The sequence below is a fragment of the Salvelinus sp. IW2-2015 genome, linkage group LG11 (assembly GCF_002910315.2).
Source record: "Salvelinus sp. IW2-2015 linkage group LG11, ASM291031v2, whole genome shotgun sequence".
NCBI classification, from domain to species: Eukaryota; Metazoa; Chordata; class Actinopteri; order Salmoniformes; family Salmonidae; genus Salvelinus; species Salvelinus sp. IW2-2015.
Genome location: NC_036851.1, coordinates 29,606,728 through 29,632,138, shown reverse-complemented (window position 1 = coordinate 29,632,138; position 25,411 = coordinate 29,606,728). Strand labels below are relative to the sequence as shown.

The 25,411-nt window shown below is 41.3% G+C and overlaps 1 protein-coding gene and 1 pseudogene across 1 annotated transcript; both read right to left on the bottom strand.

Annotated features, from left to right (window-relative positions):
- Positions 1–2,886: 2,886 nt before the first annotated feature.
- Positions 2,887–15,434, bottom strand: LOC111970136 (prostacyclin synthase-like). Its single transcript, XM_023996661.2, has 10 exons — positions 15,271–15,434; positions 14,416–14,539; positions 14,062–14,237; positions 13,049–13,198; positions 11,396–11,523; positions 8,793–8,974; positions 5,039–5,192; positions 4,265–4,446; positions 3,611–3,762; positions 2,887–3,233 (listed from the first exon to the last, which is right to left on the bottom strand). The coding sequence occupies exons 1-10, from the start codon at positions 15,339–15,341 to the stop codon at positions 3,083–3,085; spliced, it is 1,470 nt and encodes a 489-aa protein (XP_023852429.1). The 5' UTR covers positions 15,342–15,434; the 3' UTR covers positions 2,887–3,082.
- A 1,598-nt stretch (positions 15,435–17,032) lies between these two features.
- On the bottom strand, positions 17,033–23,111 carry LOC111970679 (tRNA (guanine(6)-N(2))-methyltransferase THUMP3-like; annotated as a pseudogene).
- Between the last annotated feature and the right edge of the window lie 2,300 nt (positions 23,112–25,411).

Genomic DNA, 25,411 nt, shown 5'->3' with positions numbered 1-25,411 from the left:
TACTGCATATGTATTTTTTTTTTTTACTAAACAGGTGGGGCTCAAAAACGGTGGGGCTCTGACCCACCTGCCTTTAATGACGGGTCGACACTGGGCTATATATCGATGTGTGCCTGATGCTGCCCCTCATTCCTGATTATCTTCTGTGCGCGCAATATCAAGTGGGCCTATAAGCTATTTAGTGTGGTCTCAATCAAATGATCCATAGCCTATAGTCTACGAACTGCATATAGGCGAAGTACAGAGCAAATTTATAAGATAACTGCTGGGATAGTGTACATAAAACCAGGCTGCATTACACACAGCAATGCTATTCCAACCCTGTGACCCAGCCTGCTCTGCTCTTGCTGATGGTAAAAAAAGTGTGTCCTGTCTAACCAATGGCTGTGCTGTGTAGGGCTACGGTGGCAGTTCAGGAGAGTCAAAGGCTTTTTCAGAAAATGTTTTGTTTATTAGGCTGTCCTAAAAACGCGCTAACTTGCGCACAGACCAGCCTATAGGCTATGTTATGTTCAGTTTTAGAAGGAGAGTGTGGAGATGAGGAAGACCAGAGGTCAACTTTGATAGCTTTCTACTACTATAATTGATTTGATTAAAAACAATGTTTCTTGGCCATGATGTATTTATCAGAGTTATTGACCTCACAATAAGCCAGATTCGAGTCATTTATATTGTGGTGCTGAAACTTGAAGCAGCAGTCGCGGCACAATGAACCAGAAATGGACAGCTCATGGTGCTGAAAGTAGGCAAATTCCAGTACGCATAATTTATTTAATCGTCTTCATTTGAATTAGACCTTACTAACAACAAGAGGGGTTTGTGTTGTAGCCTATTTCTTCCTATTTAATAAATAATAGGCAGACCTACCTGTTTGATAGACGAAATTAGGAGGCTGCTCTATCCATAGATTTCTCGGTCAATTCCTCCACCCACCAGCCTACCTCCGTGTCAGCGAAGGGCTTTTAAGTTAAAACCAAGACTCGAATTGAGGGGGTATGAGAGGGTACGCTATAGGCCTACCTTTAATTAAAGAAAATGGCAAAAAGCACAGGCGTACCCCTTGTTAGTTTGTGATTTTGAATAAGATAAAACGGATCCGATTACATAAAGCGCTTTGGTCCGAGATGCTTTATGCTAGAAACAAACTGTAAAATACCCGGGAAAGACGTGACTCTGATATGGGGATATCAGAGGCTAGACAAAAAATTTACTTTGCTTGGGAAGTAATCTAACTCTGTCACTATCTATGAATTAAGATATTCACTTTCTGTACAATAGAAGATGTTAAACCCAGACAGATTTTAGGGAAACACGTGTGACCTCTCGTTGGGTTAAGCCATTTAAACAGCAGTTAAAGCTTACATTCTGCGTCGGTAGGCCTACTTTGCCTGGGGTGGAAATGTAGGCCTACTCTGCCTGGGGTGGAAAGGTAGGCCTAGTGTTTGAAAGTACCATGCTTGGATTCCTAATGACGTCTTAGATGTAATTATTTGCAAACAGGGACAGTTTCGTTGCAACTCAATATTACAGTAGGAAGGTGTTCTTAATGTTTGAACACTGTGTATTTTGCTGAAGGGATGACAAGCCATTTTCATTTCAGAGGTCTGATTTTCTCCATGTAACCCTTATTATAAATAACGTTCACTCCCTTATGAACAAAAGAGCGAGATTATTTACAAAAAATTGGCGGCCAATTTTCATGGGAATATTTAAAAAACTGCATAAAGAAAATATGCACATTTCCCCTACCAGTGGTGTACTTCCACCAAATGCACTTGTGGATAAAAATCACTGCGTGGTGATGTAGAGCACACAAAATGTACTTCTTCGCTTAAGTTTTCATGTACCGAATAAAAACCTAAAGTTAAATGCGTTTCCATCGTATTTTCATCTTTACGGATCGTTCGGTCACAAAGACTGTTGCGCTAAATAGTAAATGTGTGCCTAATATGGTTTTGGCACGTGCGCTCTAGCCAACAGCGGGCAGATACAGCGCAGGTAGGCTAGTCTGCATGAGATTATTATGGATAGTCTAAGAGCAAGAATATTTGTATTTGTCAAATGGCAGTCAAGCATCTATTATCATGTCACTAGAATAAGACCCTAGATATTTATTGAAAAGCAGCATCAATATCACCATGCACTTCCATCACCTTGTGAAGTTCAAGTTATTCAATCCGTAGCCTAATAAACTGTATGGTTTCCCGAGTCGTAGTGGGAGGACTACACACCCTATCATCGTGCGACTCCAAGTTTACTTCGATATGGTAGTTATATCAATATTTGAAGCATAAAGGCGTTACCACCGCCATTTATCGAATAATTAATTTGACACAAAAAGATCCCACCATGTCGAACGAACAAATTATCCGTCTGCATTTTAAAATGTTTTACTGATTATTAGAATTGTATTAATATGTACGATTTTACTCTCTGCCTATGGAAACATGGTTAGTGTGACAAATGTGTGGTTTGATCTGTTTAAAGAGCGCCAGCCGCCCAATTACTCCACCAAATATATAAAGGGAAAGGGGGATACCTAGTCAGTTGTACAACTGAATGCCTTCAACTGAAATGTATCTTCTGCATCTGAATCAGTGCAGGGGAGGGCAGGGGCTGCCTTAATCGACATCCACGTCTTCGGTGCCCGGGGAACAGTGAGTTAGTTCCCTGATGCAATGGACACAACCATCATGGGACTGGGGAGGATTTAGGACACTTTCATCACTGGGATATGCTCCAAATTGGTGTTTTGTTGTGAAAATGTTTTTACAAATATTTCTAATTAAGGTGGTGCAATAGTTTATACATAATGCACTTTAAACACTTGAAGCTGGTTTTATGGAGCGAGGTTCATCATTGATACAACTTATTTTACAAACAAAATAGTCTAGAACAATTGTTTTTATTATTGTTATGAAGTGACTATTTTAAAGTTAAATATATACATTATAATTAAAGATAAATAACACATTACACTGTACATTTGTGCTGATACAAAAATAGATACAATACATTATATTGACATATGTCATTTTTTTTTAAAAATTAGCCTAAACTTCACAAACCAGACTTCACGTCTTCAATGTGAATGTCTAGGTTTATATCTGATGGCCAGGTCTCCTTCAGGCTGCAACATTCCAAACCCAAAGCGACTGGTGTTCACCTCTGGCATCTGAGCCTCTGAGTCACACAGCTCCAGTTCCAGATGAGACAGGACCAGGTACACAAACCTGAACACACAGATAAAGACACAACATGTGAGTTGTTGGCATAATACATTATAAATGTGCCTAAACTGTAACATTGACCATTGCACACACCAGTTTTTGCAGAATATATTTGTATTTTATTTTGGCATGTTCTATTTGCATAGCAGTGAAATTCATGTCATTGTAACCCAATCTTGCATAGACACCTGGAGAAGCCTGTGCAGTAAAAGACAGCTGCTAAGCCTTCCCTCTTTCTATAATGAAATTTGCTGTGAGGTGAGCTAATCAATCCCAGAATTAAGTCTGTCCTTGATTCTGGTGAAGTGGGGACCTCTGACTCCCTCTGACCTCCTCTGCCCTCCCCCTAAGACCCACAAGGAACACTCAGAGATACTCACTGTCTGATGGAGCTGATGGCAAAGCGTTTGCCCACACAGCCATTGGTGCCTGCGCCCCATGGCATGGTGTAGTACTTGAGCCGTCTCCCTCCTTTAAAGAAGTCCTTCTTCACAGATCCGTCCTTGTTAAGGAAGCGTTCATACTTGAATCTCTATGACAGGAAACGCAGGAAGGTAAAGCAGTGAACCCAGCTCATACTGACAAATGATGATCACACATGACTGTTCCCCCACGCTTCCTGCTGCACACAGCCATATCATATCAGATAGCAATAATAGAGAGGTAGTGTTACTACCCAATCATTTACTACAATTTCCGTGTGTATTCCACTAACTGGCTGGTACTGTAGGGTGAAGGACAAAGCAATGATTCAGCTGTGTAACAAGCTAACTCCCTTCCCACTCCTATTTCTGTTTGTGTTCAAGCGCCTTACAATGTTCTAGGTTCAACCCCTCTCTCTGTATCTTGGGTAATCCAGGGGCACTTTAGAAACTGTGTAGGTGTGCTTCCTCCTTACGTAAACAAACGTCAATACTTATTACTGTACCTTATCTTTAACCTGTGTTACACAGATGGATTTGAAACTATACTTTATTGTCCATTATTAGGGAGCTATTATTTGTTCATGTGTGAGAGGCAACTAACATCCATACCTGTGGTTCCTGGTGGATCTCAGGGTCCATCTGAGGGCTAATGAAGGGGAACAGACACACTCTGTCCCCCCTCCTGAGCTGGTACTCCTGCCCATTGGCCATTTGCAGGGTCTTTTCCTGCACTACCTCTCTGGTGATGAACGGGGCAGCACTGAGCCTCAGAGTCTCCTCTAAGGCACTGTCTGAGATAGAGTAGACAAAGAAAAGAAGACGATGAACACTAATGTACACAGACTCATTAAGCATACAGATCTTATGTCCTCGTAATAGATTCGCTAAGGTCATTCGTATTTGAGGAGTCCCTTAAGAATAGTTATGAATAGACTTGCCTAGTTAAATAAAGGTTAAATACATTTTTAAACTTTAAAAATGGCTAAAGGCAGGTTTCTATCTTCAGGTAGGTGGCACTTTCCTTATGTGCTCATTATTTGCACCAGAGGTTAGAGCACCTGTTGATGGTGACATGGGAGCCATTAGATCATTGAGAGCAACCTTCAGGGCCTGAGCAGGTGGATCTGCCCTGGTCTTTTAGTCATTGAGCTCATTAGGGTCTCAGGCAAAGACTACTGTATGTGTGGCCACTCGCCTGGGAACAGTGCGTGTGTGTGTGTGTGTGTGTGTGTGTGTATATATATGTGTGTGTTTCTCTTCAACTGCCCTCTCACCTCTCCCCCCACCCTCTTTTCTCTCTACTCTGTTCATTAGGGTACATTTGCCCATAGGGATGAAGCTCCTTGTCTTTGTGCATATACCCAGTAAACAAGAAACACTCACCAAACACAGGTGTGTGCTGCAGCCTGTCCAGTAGGGGACACTGTGCCGAGTCCTGCTCGGAGATGCTGCTGAACTCTCTTCTCACCGCCCTCATGGCCTCAGGGTTTGTCAACAGGAAACCTAACAGCCAGAATGCAGCAGGTCCAACGTTACCCTGGCAACAAATGAAGGTTGACATGAAGGCAATGACACAGCGAGTTCCCTTTCAGATGGTTCTCACAGTGAGACTGTGCAGGTAGCAATTATGTAACTGGAGAAGAGAACATTACACACCACATGCCAGCTCTTACTATTTTCTCTCATAGGGGAAACCATCACTTGTTAATATAGTTAAATCACAAGGCCTAATGAATTAGACTGGTTCCTTTCCTGTGTCTATGATAGACAACCATGTTATGGCTACTGTCAGAGAGTAAGTGCTGTAATGGTTACTATAAAAGCAAAGCCATTAGACACCAAAGAGACTCAATATGGAGTGTTCGGTGCACACTGGGCTGTCCTGGCCATCTGTCTGTGTTTGTACATGAGTGGAAAGACCACTGAATTTACATCGACTCCAGACTAAACAATGTTCGCCATGTATAGTGCTGAGTGATTTTTGAGGTCGGTTCGGTTTTGGTTCGATCATGAAAAAAAATAATCATGTTTTTTTCTATTTTTGGGGGGGACATTACATGCACTATGCATTTTGTGGGTTTAAAGCTGTAACACAGAATTAAATAATTAATAAAAGTCCCATGATGGTGGTGACTGCCCATTATTGCTTATCACTAATTAACTATCATTTATTCACATTACTTTAACAAAATATTTGTTTTATTTGATTATTTCATTCCACGTCATCCTCTCATATAGAGCGGCTGCCAACGCGGTCTGACAAAATCACTATTTTAGTAATTCTTCAAAAGGAAATTAGGCATACTTTTAGGACTGCTGAATGCCAACTATCAATCACTTAGTACGCTTTCTATCCCTCTAGATAGAACGTTCTCAGTCTCTTGTGTCTTGCTCTGCACAGACCGGACAAGTTTAAGCAGGTGCGTAATGGACAGTGGCGTGCCGTGGGCCTGGGGCCTGGGCCTTCAGTGAGGTACTACACAGTCCCACCCGAATTAATCCACCTCTTATTACCATCATTATGATGCCATGGCTCTAGACACTATACATTTAGACAGAAACGCAGTATAACCAGGCGTTGCVTCACCTTGAAAYTGACAAATTGACATTTTTGGGTAAACAGTGTTTACCCAAAAACATGACACAATCAATGAGTCTTTTCAATATTTCCCTTCACCTTTTCATTGTGCAGCTCCGTTGCCCTGCGCGCTTGTTAGTTGAGCTGTAGATCCACTCCGGTGTCCCCAAAAGTTTTCAAAAGCACCATTGCTTGTAAGTGCCCAGCCGTACTTTGGTGTCTCGTTGCTGCCTTGGTTAGACAACTCAAGTTTGCAAAGCCAGTGTGGCTCCAAACACCAAATCGATCACTTGCAAATAATAGGCATTCCCAGCAGTACAGTTTGCAGTGCTTCTCGGAGCCTGTGAGCCATTGATAGCGCTCGTAGTTGGAACCCCTTTCCCGCCTGTGACAGGCTTTGTGGCGTCGGGCGACCTCTCCTTACAATGTCTAACTTTTCTTGAAAAGTTCGTCTTGAGAATGGCGTTATAATTATATCCTCGACCAAATCGATATCTTCTCCTCCTTCCGCCATTGTGGGTTGAAAAAACAGCTTAGTAGWACGCGAATTAATTCGTTTATCAAATTCAGTTTCCTAGATCTGCATAGACCTGCCCATAGGACCTGCCTCTCAATATTGGTAATCCAATCAAAAGACGTGCACGCACTACGCCTGCTAGCTGGCTCCTGTGTAACACTGGAGCCAGCCAGCAGGCGTACAATAGCCAACTCTAAAGCTGATTGGTTGACACGAAATTTTCATTTCCATTCACTATAAGCTACAAGCGCCCGCACTGTTGATTCTGAAGGCCTGAGGGCAGATTTTAGACCCCTGGCAACACATGATGGCTGAATATGATTGGATAAAAGATCTAACATAAAGACCAGCCCTCCAAATCTCAACCTGGGGCTGGAAGCAGTGCAACCAAGAGGAAAGCTATGAAATGAAGAGTATAACTCTTACTCTGGGGAATAATTTAATACATATTTGTGGGAAAATATATTTTTATATTTTTTATATTCTGATGATGTTTAGGCCAGCAGAGAAGGCCTTGCTGGCCCTGACGGCCCACCACTGGTAATGGATTATGGTCATTGTAGTTTTTTACCACTACAACTCCATCGCACAGTCCAAGCTTGATCTGATTTATCCCTACAGAAACTGTACATCGAGCTCACAGAAAAAAACGAAGGAAATGGAATTCAAAAAATTGAACCGACGTCGGTCAATTAGTTGTAAAAGAAAAATAAATGTTGGTTAATCTCTCAGCACTAGCCATGTAATATGCTGCACTACACACTATCCAGGAATTACATACAATATAATACACACATTATTTTTTGTGGTAACACCTTATGTTCTTCACTACATTCTTAGGGGAACTGAAAAATTACAATCAAGAGTTGCATGATGATGGTAGATCATGTGTCTGTGTGAAATTGTAGATGCAGTTATCAGTGCTCAATGGGTGAAGTAATACGTCTAAGCAGCAGGGTTGGGGTAATTTCATTTGAATTCCAGTCAATTCAGAATGTAAACCAAATTCCAATTCTGAATGTTCTTCATTGAAAAGCATTGAAGACAATTGGAATTTCAGTGTACCTTTTGAACTGACTGGAATTTAAATGGAATTAACCCCAACCATGCTAAGAAGGAGCTGAGTACTCAGAGTGTACTCAGAATGTTCTTGGTATCATAGTGTGTACTTTTGCCATCTTGGGATTCCCCAAAAAGTATCTGTTTAGCTGGAGTCAGACCCTTTTATATAAAGGACATAAACAGGTTACTAGTGCACTCTTGTGGTAAAGATGCATATTACACTCATTACCATGTTTAATTAGGGAAGTCCTTGTTAGAGCAGGAGGAGCAGACAACAGCAGCTCTGTAACAACAATTCTAGCAGCAAAGAGAGGTTGAGAACATCCCACTGAGGCCATGTTTAGTTGGAGCCCACAGGGACTTGCAGTAGTCTAACATAGGGACAGGATGTCTGTCCCCTCCAAGATAACACTAAAATAAGGTCTAACAGTTCTAGGAGTTTTCCATACACTCCAGTGGTTGAGAATACAGCATTAGTATTCATCTTAAAGAACTGAATGTGCTAGTATTTATTTCTAGTCTTTCAAAAATAATCACTAATCACAAAAGTATTCTATAGTGGTTGGACAAAGCATAAGGTGTGGTTGACAAACAGGTACAGTATAATCAGAATTTGAGAGGCACACCGTGTGGGTAGCTGAATTTCACAAAGGGTAACATCCTTAACCAGTCGAGTCTAGCATCTGACATTGGCATGCGAGTGTCTTTGTATTGGAAAATGTTCATGTTTAAGATGGCTGCTAGCCAGGAGGGCATGCTGCTGTATTACTAGGTATCATTGTTGGCCCACCTCCAAAAAGCTATTGAATAGAAAGGAATTTTTCTATGGGTGCAATGGAACAACAGGGATTTTCACCAATCGTTCACAAGACCTATTCAGAACAGCTTTAAATAGCTGGGCAGCCCTTGCTTTGTGACAATGACAGGCCACTACTCCTCTTAGGGAGGTGAGGTGAGATGTGGGAGTGCCTATGACTCACCTGTGTGGCCCACAGCTGCAGCAGCAGGGCTCTCCTCTGAGTTTCCTCGTCAGCTCCCTCTTCCTGCAAAAGGTGCCTGTAGTCTCTCAGCCAGGGGCTGGACCCGGAGCCCTCTCCCAGCCCCGCCGGGGCCAACAACTCCCACAGACGCCCCCTTACACTCTGGGCGGTCCGCTTCTCCTCTGACACACACACACAGACAGGAACACACAGGCAGGTGAGTCAAGAGTAAACACAGACACACATTGGTAAAACAGATGAGATCAGACTGAGCTAATTCGATTAGTGAGTCAAGTGTCGATAGAGAGATACAGGTGACATAATCCTGAAAACAGAGACGGGTGGGAGAGGTGTGTAACATGAACATGGGAAACACGAAGAGTGAGTTATAGGTGTGACATGCAAGATAAGACAGATGAACAAATATGCCATTTCAATAGAAAGAGGTGACATCAGTGACACGAAACAGGAGATATGTGGGAGTAACCCGGGAGGTACAAACAAATATAGTATGTATAGTTAGAGAACAGTAAGATCAGATATAAGGAGGTGAAAAGGACAGGTGACAGTGAGAGGGTGAGAGGACAGACAGGTGTGTCAGGTGACATCAGATAGAGCCTGTAGATGAAGCAGGTGTATGACTGAGAAGAAATGACATAGGGACCATGAGTAATTAAGCCAATTGGAGTTGGAAATGAGATTCAAACATATGACCCGCTTAGATAAAGTAATTCACTGCAGTGACCGCACCATGGCAAGCAAGAAACAAACTAAAACCCTTTTACTGATGAGGTCACCACAGTGAGTCCATACAATGACAAATATGACAAATCACAAACAGCCAGCCGACTCAATGATATGTATAAAAATCTGAGTCATAAAGTGATCGGGGATATTACAGATTGAATTATTCCTCTATTCAGTCTTTATAATAAACTCAGTAAAAAACAAAATGTCCTCTCACTGTCAACTGCGTTTATTTTCAGCAAACTTAACATGTGTAAATATTTGTATGAACATAACAAGATTCAACAACTGAGACATAAACTGAACAAGTTCCACTGACATGTGACTAACAAAATGTTAATAATGTGTCCCTGAACAAAGGGGGGGGTCAAAATCAAAAGTAACAGTCAGTATCTGGTGTGGCCACCAGCTGCATTAAGTACTGCAGTGCATCTCCTCCTCATAGACTGCACCAGATTTGCCAGTTATTGCTGTGAGATGTTACCCCACTCTTCAACCAAGGCACCTGCAAGTTCCCGGACATTTCTGGGGGGAATGGCCCTAGCCCTCACCCTCTGATCCAACAGGTCCCAGACGTGCTCAATGGTATTGAGATCCGGGCTATTCGCTGGCCATGGCAGAACACTGACATTCCTGTCTTTCAGGAAATCACGCACAGAATGAGCAGTAGGGTTGGTGGCATTGTCATGCTGGAGGGTCATGTCAGGATGAGCCTGCAGGAAGGGTACCACATGAGGGAGGAGGATATCTTCCCTGTAACACACAGTGTTGAGATTGCCTACAATGACAACAAGCTCAATCCGATGATACTGTGACACACCGCCCCAGACCATGATGGACCCTCCACCTCCAAAATTGATCCCGCTCCAGAGTACAGGCCTCGGTGTAACGCTCATTCCTTCAACGATAAACGCAAATCCGACCATCACCCCTGGTGAGACGAAACCGCGACTCATCAGTGAAGAGCACTTTTTGCCAGTCCTGTCTGGTCCAGCGACGGTGGGTTTGTGCTCATAGGCGACGTTGTTGCCGGTGATGTCTGTTGAGGACCTGCCTTACAACAGGCCAACAAGCCCTTAGTCCAGCGTCTCTCAGCCTATTGCGGACAGTCTGAGCACTGATGGAGGGATTGTGCGTTCCTGGTGTAACTCAGGCAGTTGTTGTTGCCATCCTGTACCTGTCCCGCAGGTGTGATGTTCGGATGTACCGATCCTGTGCAGGTGTTGTTACACGTGGTCTGCCACTGCGAGGACGATCAGCTGTCCATCCTGTCTCCCTGTAGCGCTGTCTTAGGCATCTTACAGCACAGACATTGCAATGTATTGCCCTGGCCACATCTGCAGTCCTCATGCCTCCTTGCAGCATGACTAAGGCACGTTCACGCAGATGAGCAGGGACCCTGGGCATCTTTCTTTTGGTGTTTTTCAGAGTCAGTAGAAAGGCCTCTTTAGAGTACTAAGTTTTCATAACTGTGACCTTAATTGCCTACCATCTGTTAGTGTCTTAACGACCGTTCCACAGGTGCATGTTCATTCATTGTTTATGGTTCATTGAACAAGCATGGGAAACAGTGTTTAAACCCTTTACAATGAAGATCTGTGAAGTTATTTGGATTTTTACGAGTTATCTTTGAAAGACAGGGTCCTGAAAAAGGGACGTATCTTTTTTTTGCTGAGTTTACATTAGGGTAAAACAATCAAACTATAACACCACATCCAAACTGAATTAAGCCCTAAGATCGGACACACCAATTTTTTTGATCAACTCCCACACCCAGCTGCCACTGTACCTTTACACAAATGTAAAACCTTGTGGCTCACAATGTTTCTTTCAGAGACCATGTTTCATGTAGTCACCTGGTTTCAGTGTGGTCCTGGCCATTTTGGTCAAGAGGTTGTCAAACTTCCGGTACTCCTCATAGACGTCAGTGGGGTCTGTTCTGTTGTTGTTCTGCTCCCCTCCAAAAAGTGTGAGGTACCCTGCCCTGAGAGAGAGAGAGAGTGGGATGGTGAGTATGTGGTTGTAGAGTGGCATGTTGAAAAAAACATTTGGTTGCTAGTAGCAGTTAAGCTTAGGAAAACATGTAATTGAGTGATCATTAAATTGATTGAAGATGTTGCCTTAAAGATGGAATAAACAGCGCCATGGCTCTGCCACCACCGTTGTTATTGTTTTTGTTGCCCAGCTGAGGAGATGTCGCGTAGCATGGTAGAAATAATTGCAGTACATAATAGTGTGCTCTTCTATCTCCCGTGCAATTATGTCAGAGGGGGAAAAACTGTGTTCGTTGTTTGCAGTAACTTCTTTGTTCTTTGTATTTAAAACAGGCATGGCAGTTTCACCATTAAGCATTTCAGTTTTAAGTGATTGTTAATAACCATTTCCGATCGATGGAGGAATACCTTGCCCACAGTTGCGTCCTCCAACTGAAGGTCAACAGGAACACTTCCTGTGTCACACCGGCCCCTGCCCACCCACCTAAACTGTTCACAGTGTGGGGTATTACTAGTATAAACTTCCTATTTAGTATAAATCTTCCTCATCCTAGATTACTTCACAGCGGGGTTTTTCAAATGTTTTGGGGTCAGGGACCCCTTTTGTGATAGTAAATTCATCAGGGACCCCGACATAATTAGAACACAGCTCGAGTGATATAATAATAGCATACAAGGACTTCTACCAAGTCTCGGTCCCTGGGAAGGAACATTAGAAAGGCACACCTCTTGGCATTGGAGAGAAAATGAAGCAGTTTTAAAAGTAATATTCTGCAATTTACACATAATGCCATTTCTTTTAAAAGCTTACATTACAGTGCATTTATGTTAACAAAACATTTTTGGGAAATACAAGAAGTATCCAGTTGAAAAATGTATAATTGGTGGAGTACTGTGAATACCAATATCACTGTGAGCCTCACAGGCCCATGTTGCCCAGGCTTTAGAACATACTATAACTTGTAGATTACAATTATTTTGGCAAAGGGATATATTAATCTGTTGTTGTTAGTAATATTAATAAAAAATACAACTTAATTCATGTTATATTTTGAGATCTGCCTGTGGACCCCATGCAGTACGGCCGCAGACCCCACTTTGAGAACCCCTGCTTCACGGTGTCTGACCTATTAAGTAATGATGTTGCCTAATGCTAACAGAAGTCATGACTAAATCATCTGGTCCCCATTAGGATGCTGAATGTTTAAATGACCATCTCAAACATCTCTGGCAACACTATAAATAAAAACCCTTTTAAAGTGTGTAGCTGGGGGAGTTCTACAGGAAGCGCAGCCTGAAAGAGGAATTTCATGAGTGGCACTGCTCTTTCTTTTCATTAGATGCCTCTTATGCGTCACTAAACATTCTTACTGGTGTATTTACAAACAAGTGGCTTGTGGAACGGGCTGGTAAGTAAACTGTTTATCCCAGGCGTTTGACGTAGGCCCTTGGGGACGCGTGGGTGAATGAGTAAGTGAAGAAGGGAAGGAGGTATAGGAACTCTTCCGTTCGTACCTGAAGAGAAGACTGTAACAGAAGCTGAAGAGCCCGTCCGTGTTCCAGTCGGTCTGGTTGTGACAGGGCCTCTGGGCTTGCAGCAGCAGGGACTGGAGGTGGCAGTGCATGGTGCTGCTCAGGCAGGATAGGCTCCCGCCCTCAAAGTGCCTGAGGGTGCAAAGGTTTAAGGTCAAGAGAAAGGAATGTTCGTCATATATGATGTCACCAAGGCCAAACCTGTAATTCACTTTTACCTAATTGTGTCCTAGACTAGCATTCTAGGTGTTTATTATTGGTCGCTTTGGCTCGGACAATGCTTATTTAGTTAAGTAATGGCACTGTGAAGACAGGTGTAGTATCACGCCTCTATGGAATAACACCATAAAACATATGTGTTGCCTGTGGAAATACTGTAACTGATCAGTCTGAACTATAAACTGGGGGCTGGAGGATATGTCAGTGCAGTACACCTGTGTGGCAGGGTACAAAATGCTGCTCTGTAGATTCAACATCCATTACAGAGAGCTTGACATCTATGCTATATAAAGCCAGAAGAAAAGCACTGTAACCTACACAACGGCCTAGATATTCTGCAAGACAATATGACTGTGAGAGACTGAGATAGTTCCACAACAGTGCCAATCAACAGAATGGTGGGAGGTGAGTGCATTTGCTCCACACTCTGACACAGTATGCATTTATAAACCATAACATGAGGCTAATCAGGCCATGGTGATGGTAGTGATATCTGTGATGGTCGATGTGGTAATCCCTGGTCCCAGGCATCTCTCGGTCTCAGGGAGTGAAACTTTTGAGTTAGACTACGGTGGAGCCAGGAAGCAACATCACACACACAGAGAGTAGCATATTATACCTGTGTAAGTATCCAGTTATTGGCTGGACAATGCTGTCCTTAATCGTTTATATGTCAAAACTTTAATTTGTCATTCTCTGACCGTATCAATGGGCATGTACAGCTGTTTTTGGGCTGACCACACAGAAAGGAGTGTGTGATAAGGATAGGGACGTACTGTTTTGTTAGGGCCTTCTCTACAGCAGGGTTGTGATGGGGGAGCCGCAGGCTGAATATTCTGTCCATGAGAACCTGTGCGTAGCGTGTGAAGTCTAGGGACACAGAGTCCTCTATCACAGCATCATAAGAGCTGGGGTCCAGTAGCACTGTCACATAGCGCCCAGCCACACGCACCTACACACACACACACACACACAAAATCAAAAAGTGGAACACACCAACACACTCACACTCATCATGAATGGTGAGGAATTTACATCTACTATAGATGTATTCATGGATTTAGGCAAGAACAGATGATCAGGTTCAGGTACATACATATTAGGTAGATGATGATGATCACCACTCTTACCGTGAAGATATCGCCATGCTTCACCTTCATACGGTTTAGAAATTTGGCAGCATCTCTTCCAAACTCAAGGGCGTGGCCTAACCATGGAATAACTCCTTTGTCTAAAGGTGGCTCTTTCTCTGACCTGTATAGAAAGAAAACCCATGTAACTTTGAACAGCTAATATTCAAACCTATATATTTGTTCATACCAAAGTTACTGATTACACAGATGTTGTCTGTTGATATAGTAACTGTATCCGAAATCAATTGACTATTCAATATTCACATGCCTGGCTCTTATCAGTACATTGTGTGACACAGCTATGAGTAAAATAGATACAGTTTAGCCAATAAGTTTTAAAGCCGGATCACTCCCAATAACATTTATAATAGAATGAGCCCATCAATTTATCCAGCGATATAGCAGTAAGCAAGGATGAAAACAGATGTGACTTTATGATCTTTGAGACACACAAGTTGACATTTAAGACTGGCCAGTGAAAATAGTCCTTAATAGCACTTGGTTTTTGGTTAATCTCGGGATTATTTCAACCTTCCCTCTCAAAAAGGATTGACAGGCGACAACTCATGTAACTCATCTACTGCTCAATACAACTATGATATTATTAAGATGTATTTGGATTACTTTAGGTTTATGGTAAATACAACTTTATGCTGGGTTAGTTTATGCTATGTAGACAATACACCTATTAGATAAGTAGGCTAGTGTGCTAAACAAATATGTGCACAGGTGAAAACAAGTTCGAAATGCCCACAATATAATACAGAACGCATGCATGCCTTATTCAATGTATGCAGTGCAAGCATTGACATTAGCCTAATAGAACATTCATTTTTAGAAAAGGGTACTCACCTGGAGCGTTTCGAAACAAGTACGAATAAGAGAAGAATGCCCTGGACAAGCAAAAGTATCGTCCAAATCATAGCGCAATTTATATAAAGATGTACATGCACGTTGGTGCGCAGCAGTGAATATATGTGAATAATTTAAGACTACAGGCTTGATCAGATATAGTGCTATTTATTTTGTCATCCGATGACGGCGTTGCAGGGTGTACCCTGACGTCATATGACCTCATCCATCTTCCTATTTGCACGAGTTCACGTAGGACCAATGACTAGGGAGTGGATTCATTCCGTATCGCGGGAGATCCGTGTTAAAATGTCAAGGTAATTTCACGATTGCACCGACACATGCAGCGTTTACCGTGAATGTAGTCACCGCGACCGCGGGAACATTGCCTTTAATTGTCAACGGTGCTATAAAGCTGATACTCAGGGCTAGGAATTTAATGGAGCCGTAGATCCATTTCCAGATACATCCATGCCTAAACAAAACAAACCCACCCATGTGTCTGAATTTAAATCAGATTAGGTTTGATAATATCCCAAATAATGATATTCCACTGATATCGTGTCTTCATGGGTGGCCTCCATAAAGTTGAGCGCAGACTATTTGAAAGAAATGTACCTTTGACTCACTATGCAGTCGATACTTCAAAAATGTAAATTCTTAAACTCTTACCATGTACCTAAATTTGTCCTGTTGTTGCGTGCCTTTTTCTTTGTTTACTAAAATCATACTTTTTAATAAAACGTTAATCAAAAACAAGCACCGACTGTTTCCTCATTGATATTCAGTTGGCACATTCACATTCGAGTTGCCATCTTAGAGCAACAGCAACGAGGAAACAGTCAGTGGTTATATTTGATTGACGTTTTATTAAAAAAGTATGGATTTCAGCAAACAAAGGTGTGTATTTACTTGGCTACGTCATGGGTTGCCTACCTCAATAAATTACACTTACTTACATGTTATTCAGGTCAACATTTTAAAACGGATATTTCTATCAAATAAGCTGAAATGTACCTAGTCTGTCATATTTAGACAAAGCTTGCATAGTCACTTTTATTTCAGTTGATGATGTGGTGATTATGGTGGTGTCAAACTCACAAATGTAAAAAGAGGTCGACTGAAGTCACATCAATGGTGTATCTGTTTCACAACAGCAGCAGACATAGCTGATGTAAGGATGAGACACTGTTGTCATTGAATATACAGCTGGGTGATGCATGAGAATGAGTGTGCACAGTCTGTAAGTGTCATAAAAAAGTCCATTACATCAACATCAACTGATCTAGGCATGTTTGGATACAAGTTTTAGTGACCATAAGAGTCATCGTAAGGAACCTACCTACCTACAAGTCGTCAATGGAGTGGAGAGATGTGGTAATTTGAACTCATTCCCTCAACAGCACAATTGGGATGTAAATCAATATCCTTGCTTACCTACTGTAGCTAAAAGAACCATGGATGATTCATTAATTGCATTTATATAACTGGCACTCAGACGTACCCCAACAACTTCTTATAACGCTGGGGTTTAACATGAAAAGGAAACTGGTTGTATAAATAGGCCGTCAACATTTTTTCACTTAACCCAAATGTCATCTGTCAATAAAAATACAGTAAAACTTAGGAAATGCTTCCCTATGAGACATACTCACTTTTGGACCTTCAACAACATAATATGTTAATCAAATAAATAATGTCAAAAGGTAATTTTTTCTGCCATTTCTAAAGTATATTGCTGTATAGGTGGTGCTTAACTTGGTCACTCATCCTCCTTTTCCTTTGCTGCTTTTTCTTCTAGTGGTTCCCGGATGTCTCCTGGGGTTTGGCCAAAGATCCCTGCTGTCTGTTTGAGGAGGAACACCCCTGCGTGTAGGCCACCTACATTGACCCAGACATTGTGATGCTTCCGCCAGAGTTCTCCAATCCTCAAAATGGCATGAGGAAGACAGATACACCCCGTCACAAAACACTCATTGCACAAATCATTAACGCTAAAACACCACAGTATTGCTTTGAGAAAAGCCATCTGGCCAAGGGCCCATCTACACCAGAAACAGAGTAGACTCAGTCCATACTATACTCTCACAATAGAGGTTTGTTCACACAGATAATATTGTTGTGGATTAATGAAATTAATATGATCCAACTTCCTCAACTACTCATTTTTTGGAAACCCTGGAATTTTCCAGATGCCTTCCAGAACAGACAGGTTAGGACACGTCTGTCCACCCCACTCCACCACGAATTACACAGTCTTACTGTATGTGTGGTACACTACCTTTTGAAAGCATTTCTTATCCTGGGTCAGGATGACAGCCTTCCCTGAGCCTGGTCTGGACACCCGGGCCATCTCTCTTACACAGGGCGGATACAGGTCTCAGTTCTTCTTTCTGGAGCCCTTTCTATAAGAAAACCACACAACATACACATCAGCCATGTAAACAATATGAATACATTCAATTAATAAATTACTCCATTGAAGACTTGTTGGTAGGTTCTGTCTATGTTGAGTGTCCTAATTGAAACAGTACAGTGGTATCTACCTCTTCCCAAAGGGCATGTCAGTGATAATGATGCCCACTGAGCTGGTTCTCATGGGTAGATGACACAGGTCCCACTGCACCATGTCTATGGGCAGCCCTGGTGTACTGCGGAGGTGGGGAGTATATACAGTGAATTTGGAAAGTATTCAGACCCCTTGACTTTTTTCACATTTTGTTTGGTTACAGACTTAAACTAAAATGGGTATAATTGTTTTTTTCCCTTCTTCAACCTACACACAATACCCCATAATGACAAAGCAAAAACCGTTTTTTAGACATTTTAGCAAATTAATAAAAAATTAAAAGCGTAAATATCACACTAACAGTTGATGTCGGAAGTTTACATACACTTAGGTTGGAGTCATTAAAACTCATTTTTCAACCACTCCACAAATTTCTTCTTAACAAACTATAGTTTTGGCAAGTCGGTTAGGACATCTACTTTGTGCATGACAAGTAATTGTTCCAGCAATTGTTTACAGACAGATTATTTCACATATAATTAATTCACTGTTCACAATTCCAGTGGGTTAGAAGTTTACATACACTAAGTTGACTGTGCCTTTAAACAGCTTGGAGAATTCCAGAAAATTATGTCATGGCTTTAGAAGCTTCTGATAGGCTAATTGACATAATTTGAGTCAATTGTAGGTGTACCTGTGGATGTATTTCAAGGCCTACCTTCAAACTCAGTGCCTCTTTGCTTGACATCATGGGAAAATCAAAAGAAATCAGCCAAGACCTCAAAAAAACAATTGTAGCTCTCCACAAGTTTGGTTGATCCTTGGGAGCAATTTCCAAACACCTGAAGGTACCGCGTTCATCTGTACAAAAAATAGTACGCAAGTATAAACACCATGGAACCACGCAGCCGTCAAACCGCTCAGGAAGGAGACGCGTTCTGTGTCCTAGAGATTAACATAATTTGGTGCGAAATGTGCAAATCAATCCCAGAACAACAGCAAAGAACCTTGTGAAGATGCTGGAGGAAACAGGTACAAAAGTATCTATATCCACAGTAAAATTAGTCCTATATCGACATAACCTGAAAGGCCGCTCAGCAAGGAAGAAGCCACTGCTCCAAAACTGCCATAAAAAAGCCAGACTACGGTTTGCAACTGCACATGGGGACAAAGATCGTACTTTTTGGAGAAATTTCCTCTGGTCTGATGAAATAAAATCGGAACTCTTTGGCCATAATGACCATCGTTATGTTTGGAGGAAAAGGGCGGAGGCTTGCAAGCCAAAGAACACCATCCCAACCGTGAAGCACGGGGGTGGCAGCATCATGTTGTGGGGGTGCTTTTCTGCAGGAGGGACTGGTGCACTTCACAAAATAGATGGCATCAAGTGGAAGGAAAATTATGTGGATATATTGAAGCAACATCTCAAGACATCAGTCAGGAAGTTAAAGCCTGGTCGCAAATGGGTCTTCCAAATGGGCAATGACCCCAAGAATACTTCCAAAGTTGTGGGAAAATGTTTTAAGGACAACAAAGTCAAGGTATTTGAGTGGCCATCACAAAGTCCTGACCTCAATCCTATAGAAAATTTGTGGGCAGAACTGAAAAAGCGTGTGCGAGCAAGGAGGCCTACAAACCTGACTCAGTTACACCAGCTCTGTCAGGAGGAATGGGCCAAAATTCACCCAACTTATTGTGGGAAGTTTGTGGAAGGCTAGCCGAAACGTTTGACCCAAGTTAAACAATTTAAAAGCGATGCTACCAAATACTAATTGAGTGTATGTAAACTTCTGACCCACTGGGAATGTGATGAAAGAAATAAAAGCTGAAATAAATGACTCTACTATTATTCTGACATTTCACATTCTTCAAATAAAGTGGTAATCCTAACTGACCTAAGACAGGAAATCTTTACTTGAATTAAATGTCAGGAATTGTGAAAAACTTAGTTGAAATGTATTTTGGCTAAGGTGTATGTAAACATTACGTGACCATAACAATTTATTTTGATGGAAAATATTTATACTCAGAACTGTTATTTCTTCCCTCTTTGTAAAGTAATCAACTCAAGAGTTATGTGTCTCAAAGGATTATCTTAACAAGCATGTGACCATGGGGGTTTCTTTTGGCTAGGGCAGAGGAATTCAGTGGGTGCCAGTCCCAATTGAACAGGCTGCAATGTTATGTTATGTTTACATTGATATCAAACTTGGTCATATCCGCTTTCCACTTGAAGAAGTCTTGCATGGCTCCACCAAAGTCCCTGGCGGTCTTGTTGGGGAAGAAGCTGTGTTTTTCTCCTGCACGTCACACTGAACTTCAGCACCTTCACCCCTGGGCTCCTGCCCCTCCACCGCCTGCTGCTCACCCTGGGGGCTGTTCTTCAGGTCAGGAGACCCGGCCTCCCCTGCCCCCACACTCTGGCCTGCAGTAGGTGCCTCAAGCTCCAGCTTCTAAGTCTCTGTGGTGACAGTGTCAAGGGCGTCCTTCTCCACAACGTCTTTGTTGGCTTTGCCTCGATCTCTATCTCGCCCTCCTCTCCCCTTGGGACCGTCTATGGGGTCGTCTGTTCTTCTTCAGAGAGGTGTTCAGTTTCCAGACCTTCAATGCATTGGTCCATGGCAGCTTGGAGGCCAGCTTCTGCAAGTCCTCCAATGACTCATCCTGTTGGACAGAAAGGGTAGTGATTCTATCAAATACCTTAAGAGGGGGAGGCATGTTATAAAGTGTAGGGGACTGGTCTTTCATGCAACGTGAATGTTATAGTTGAAATGAAAGTGTAAGAATTCAGGTTCCTTATTGGCTGTGCTGTAATGAAGAGAGATGTACCTTTGAGTCTTTAAACTGATAGTTGTCATACTCTTCAACCGCAACAAACAAGTTGTCCACAGACATCAGATTATGCACCTAGAAAGAGGAGGCACAGGTAAAAAAGCTAGGCTTTTGTGAATGTGTGCAAAATTAATCAAAGGTTTTATGACCACATCAAGCATTTAAGATGGGTTTAAATAACATTCTTATTGTGATAGTCTACCAAAATAGTCCAAATAGTGCATTTTGGGTAGTGTAATTGGGTATTTTGTTTTAATAAATAATTAATAATAATAATTTCAACATTCTGTCATAAAGAGCACATGTTCAATTTAACCAAAAATAATAACAATCCAGCTCTAAATTAAGAAACATTACTAAAATTACTATAGTTGGTGCCAATTAAAGTAACAGGGTTGATGTAACAGGGTTGAAATTTCCACCATAAATTAGCCATACAGTGCCTTTAGATTTAGTTTACAGCTGTGAGCATTTCTAGGTAAACTTGCCGATGACAAGCATACCCATAACATGATGCAGCAACCACCATGCTTGAAAATACAAAGAGTGTTACTTAGTGATGTGTTGTGTTTGCCCCAAACATAATGCTTTGTATTCAGGACATAAAGTTAATTTCTTTGACACATTTTTTGCAGTTTTACTTTAGTGCCTTATTGCAAACAAGATGCATGTTTTGGAATATTCTTTATTCTGTACAGGCTTCCTTCTCACTTTGTCAATTACGTTAGTATTGTGGAGTAACTACAATGTTGTTGATCCATCCTCAGTTTTCACCTATCACAACCATTAAACTCTAACTGTTATAAAGTCACCATTGGCCTCATTGTGAAATCCCAGAGTGGTTGTATCCTTGTAGTGACTGGGTGTACTGATATACCATCCAAAGCGTGATTAATAACTTCACTAGGCTAAAAGGGATATTTAATGTCTGCTTTTTTATATACACTATTATTGCACACTGTGACTTCTTAAGCCATTTTCTACTCCTGAACTTATTTAGGCTTGCCATAACAAAGGGGTTGAATACTTATTGATTCAAGACATTTCATCCTAAAAACATAATTACACGTTGACATTATGGGTTATTGTGTGTAGGCCAGTGACACATAATCTCAATTTAATCAATTTTAAATTCAGGCTGTAACACAACAAAATGTGGAATAAGTCAAGGGGTGTGAATATATCCCCTTGTGACAGCGGGAATGGACGCTTGTTATGTGCAACAGAGAGGGGCAATTTAATGCAAGCTACACAATTGTTTTTGAAATTGTTAAAACATTTCTAGGTTAACTGTCTATGGTAATAGGGTTGATGTGTTATTCTCGACCACCTACCTGGGGAGGCAGGTAGCCCAGTGGTTAGAGTGTTGGGCCAGTAACCATAAGGTTGCTAGATCGAATCCCCAAGCTGACACGGTAAAAATCGGTCGTTCTGCCCCTGAACAAGGCAGTTAACCCACTGTTCCTAGGCCGTCATTGTAAATAAGAATTTGTTATTAACTGACTTTCCTAGTTAAAGAAAAGAACATAAAACACAATTGGACAACCAGCTCAACTGATTTGACTATTAGATGTTCAATGTTTCTTTTGACAAAGTTATTAAAAAAAACTTTAAACAGGTTAAACACGTAACAGGGTTGACCTTAACATGAAATAAATAAGAATCTACAGAAATGACTTTGTCTAAGCAACAAAGTAGCTAGGGCTGAATGCACTCATGACTCAATTCTATGTGCACCAAAATTACTATGTGTTTCTCTAAAGTGCTTTGTGAAAGCAAACCACTAAGATTGTATTTGATAACTTAGCTAGTCATGCTGGCAATAGAATACGTTTTCAAATGATGATTGCGATTTCTAATGGACCGTTATCAGATTGTGTAAATAACAACAGTAATGTGTGTTCCAAAGAAACAAAAAACTGCAAGTGTGCTCGCTTCAGTTCCTGAAAAGCACAGCTAGGGGAGTTAAAGGAAACGTTCACCCATTTTGAATGTTATATTGTTTTTGTGCATCTCTGAGTGACGTTCTATCAATTCTCTGGGTCATTTCATGTTTTCACGTGTTTCTGAGTTATTGGAATTCAAGCAGGTGGAAATCTGGCTTGGATATGACGTAGCACCGTGATAAAGTCTCACCACACTGGAAGTTAATAGGAATAAGACTTTTAGATCTCGAAAACGTCTATCATACATGTCAAATTTCAACACTGGCATATGTCATAACTTCAGAGGATGTCTTCTCTCGAATGAGCCATCGATCAAATTTTCATAATATTCCTACCTCAAGAAAATGTGTAATTTAATGGAGGGTCTAGCAATTTTTCCTATATGTCTGCCTCTTTGGTCCTTGAAAGAGAGAGTTCCTTGCCCCAGAATCACCCAGAATGCACCGCGCGGCCCACGTAGCATGGGAAACATTTACCATCTCCTCAAAAGTATATTTGCCGCTGCGAATGTCAGACTCCACTCTGTGAGGCATATCGATCTGCAGGTTGAACATGGTGAGATTGTAGACTCCAAAATTGATAGTGCAGTTTGTTTAGGAGATTTTACAGCCAACTAGCTGCTGGATATTGTCTTATTGGTATTATTGTGTGTAGCTACGTTTGCTAACTACCTAACTAGCTAGTGTTGTGGAAATTCTACACATGGGACACTAAGTCAATCTTAAATTAATAATTGTTTATTAACAGCAAGCTGGAGAGGTCTGTGATGGAAATGTTATCTTGTGAAGAGACAGCCTTGAAAATGATGTTAATCTCGTTTTAGTGTCATAAATAATCCTTGGTTTCTACCTGTGCTTGGTAAAGATATGAGGGTGGGGGACGACATGATCCCCTCCTTAGGACTATCTAATAATATGTTCTATAGAGATAGGAGACGGTTCCATACACATGACAGAACCAACCCTATGAACTATGCCTATGTAACGTGTCTGTAACCAGTATATAAGAGATGTAACGGGACTGCTCTGAGAGAGCTCCTGATCGACATGTGTACTTGGAGCATTGAGTTGGTTGGAACCTCTCCAGCACACTGATAATAAACAATGATTAATTTAAGATTGACTTCGAGTGTCCCATGTGTAGAATTTCCCCGACAATTTGGCATCAACGAACAGGATGATGCGAGGAAAACCGGTGGCACATTTTATGACCGGTGGCACATAAAATGAAACGTGAGGGAAATTCCAATCTGACCAAAAGAACAGACCCTTACTGTGAGCTACCCATGAGGAGACACAACATTCACAAACAATTGGATGTCTTCTGATTTCAGCAAGTCAATTTAAATGAATTTGTATAAAAAATAACAAAATCAATAAAACTAAACATAAAAATGGAGGAGGGTACCACTAGTCCTAAGTCAAGTAAGAGCACGAAGCGAATGTGGATGTGAGTTGTGTGAATGTGGAAAGTATTAAGCTGATTGAAATTGGGATGATAACAGGATTTAAATTTGGCTATTAAGCTGATTGAAATTTGGATAATAGGTACTGAGTGAATGTATGAAAGTGTGTGTGTTATTCTATATGTATGCGGCAAGACTATAGAGTCTATAGAGACCATAGCATTTATGACTATATAAACTATTGATACTATGGATGCTATAGGGACCATAGATACTATGGATGCTATAGGGACTGTGATGCTATAGGGACTACGGATGCTCAGACTATAGCTACTGTAGAGACTATGATTAACTTTAGACTTTATTGGAACCTTGGCAGTGATACATATGACGTAAGAAGGCTAGAGCTAGTCTTATAGAAAAGACTAGAGCAAGTAACGGTACCATGGAAAGTCCCGCAGACAGCTGTCTGTAGGCATTTACAAGGGATGTGTCTATGTGGCCTGCAGCCACTAGTAATAGCGCGTGGTGTTATTATATATGTTTGTGAAAGATATATATGGTGCAGAGATGCACATAGGGTAATAAGGGAGATTACTGAGTGTGTATGGGAATAGTGAATTTGGATGTGAGAGTTGTGTGATTGTGAAAAGGATGTGTTAAGCTGATAGAAATGTGGATTTTAAGCTGATTGAAATCTGGATAATAAGAGATTTAGAACAATCAGATATATTATTACTATTAAGTACTGAGTAAATGAGAGCTGTCAGGGTACATGCTCCGGTGTGAAAGAGGTAATATGGGAGATTACTGAGTGTGTGTCTGAATGGATACCTCAACCAGTTCTATGAGCTGAGTTTTTCAATCTATGATGTTATCTACGGTTATTATATATGTTTAGGAAGTAGCGGCAAGCTAGTCTTAGGAGAAGGCTAGAGTGAAGGCAGGAGGCCCCACTGACAATTGTCTGTAGGGATTTATAAGAGAAGTGTCTACGTGGTCAGAGAACCACTGGAACTGTTGAAGATACATATGGTGAATACCTCAGAAGTGTCTACATATGTCTGCAGTTACTACTCACATGTGTAACGATAGTCTACATGGTCTGAAATCCACTGATAATAAAAATAGTTATTGTAGGCATTTAGAGTTGTTGATGCACATGAGTGGTGTGGATGTCTGTAGGCATTCATGATCTGTAACGTTATGTAGGGGATCTGTGTATGTGAGAGATATGAAAGGAGAAAGTATTATTCCCAAATATGCTGTTAAATAGAACAACTAGTGTAAATATCTAAACCCCTGTATGAATAGAACTTGTTCTCAACTGGCTTACCTGGTTAAATAAAAGTGAAAAAAAGTCTAAAGGAGGAATTGGTGAAGTATACTCGGTTACTAGAGATTTGATAAAGTCACAATGGAGAAAAATAGTAATAACTATATTCAACT

Excerpts from the sequence above, each read along its gene's own strand:
- LOC111970136 (XM_023996661.2), bottom strand. The coding sequence starts at position 15,341 with ATGATTTGGACGATACTTTTGCTTGTCCAGGGCATTCTTCTCTTATTC. Across the intron at positions 13,199-14,061 it reads GAGAAGGCCCTAACAAAACA|GCACTTTGAGGGCGGGAGCC; the intron begins GTACGTCCCTAT and ends TTGCACCCTCAG. Across the intron at positions 4,447-5,038 it reads GCAGCACACACCTGTGTTTG|ACAGTGCCTTAGAGGAGACT; the intron begins GTGAGTGTTTCT and ends ACTCTATCTCAG.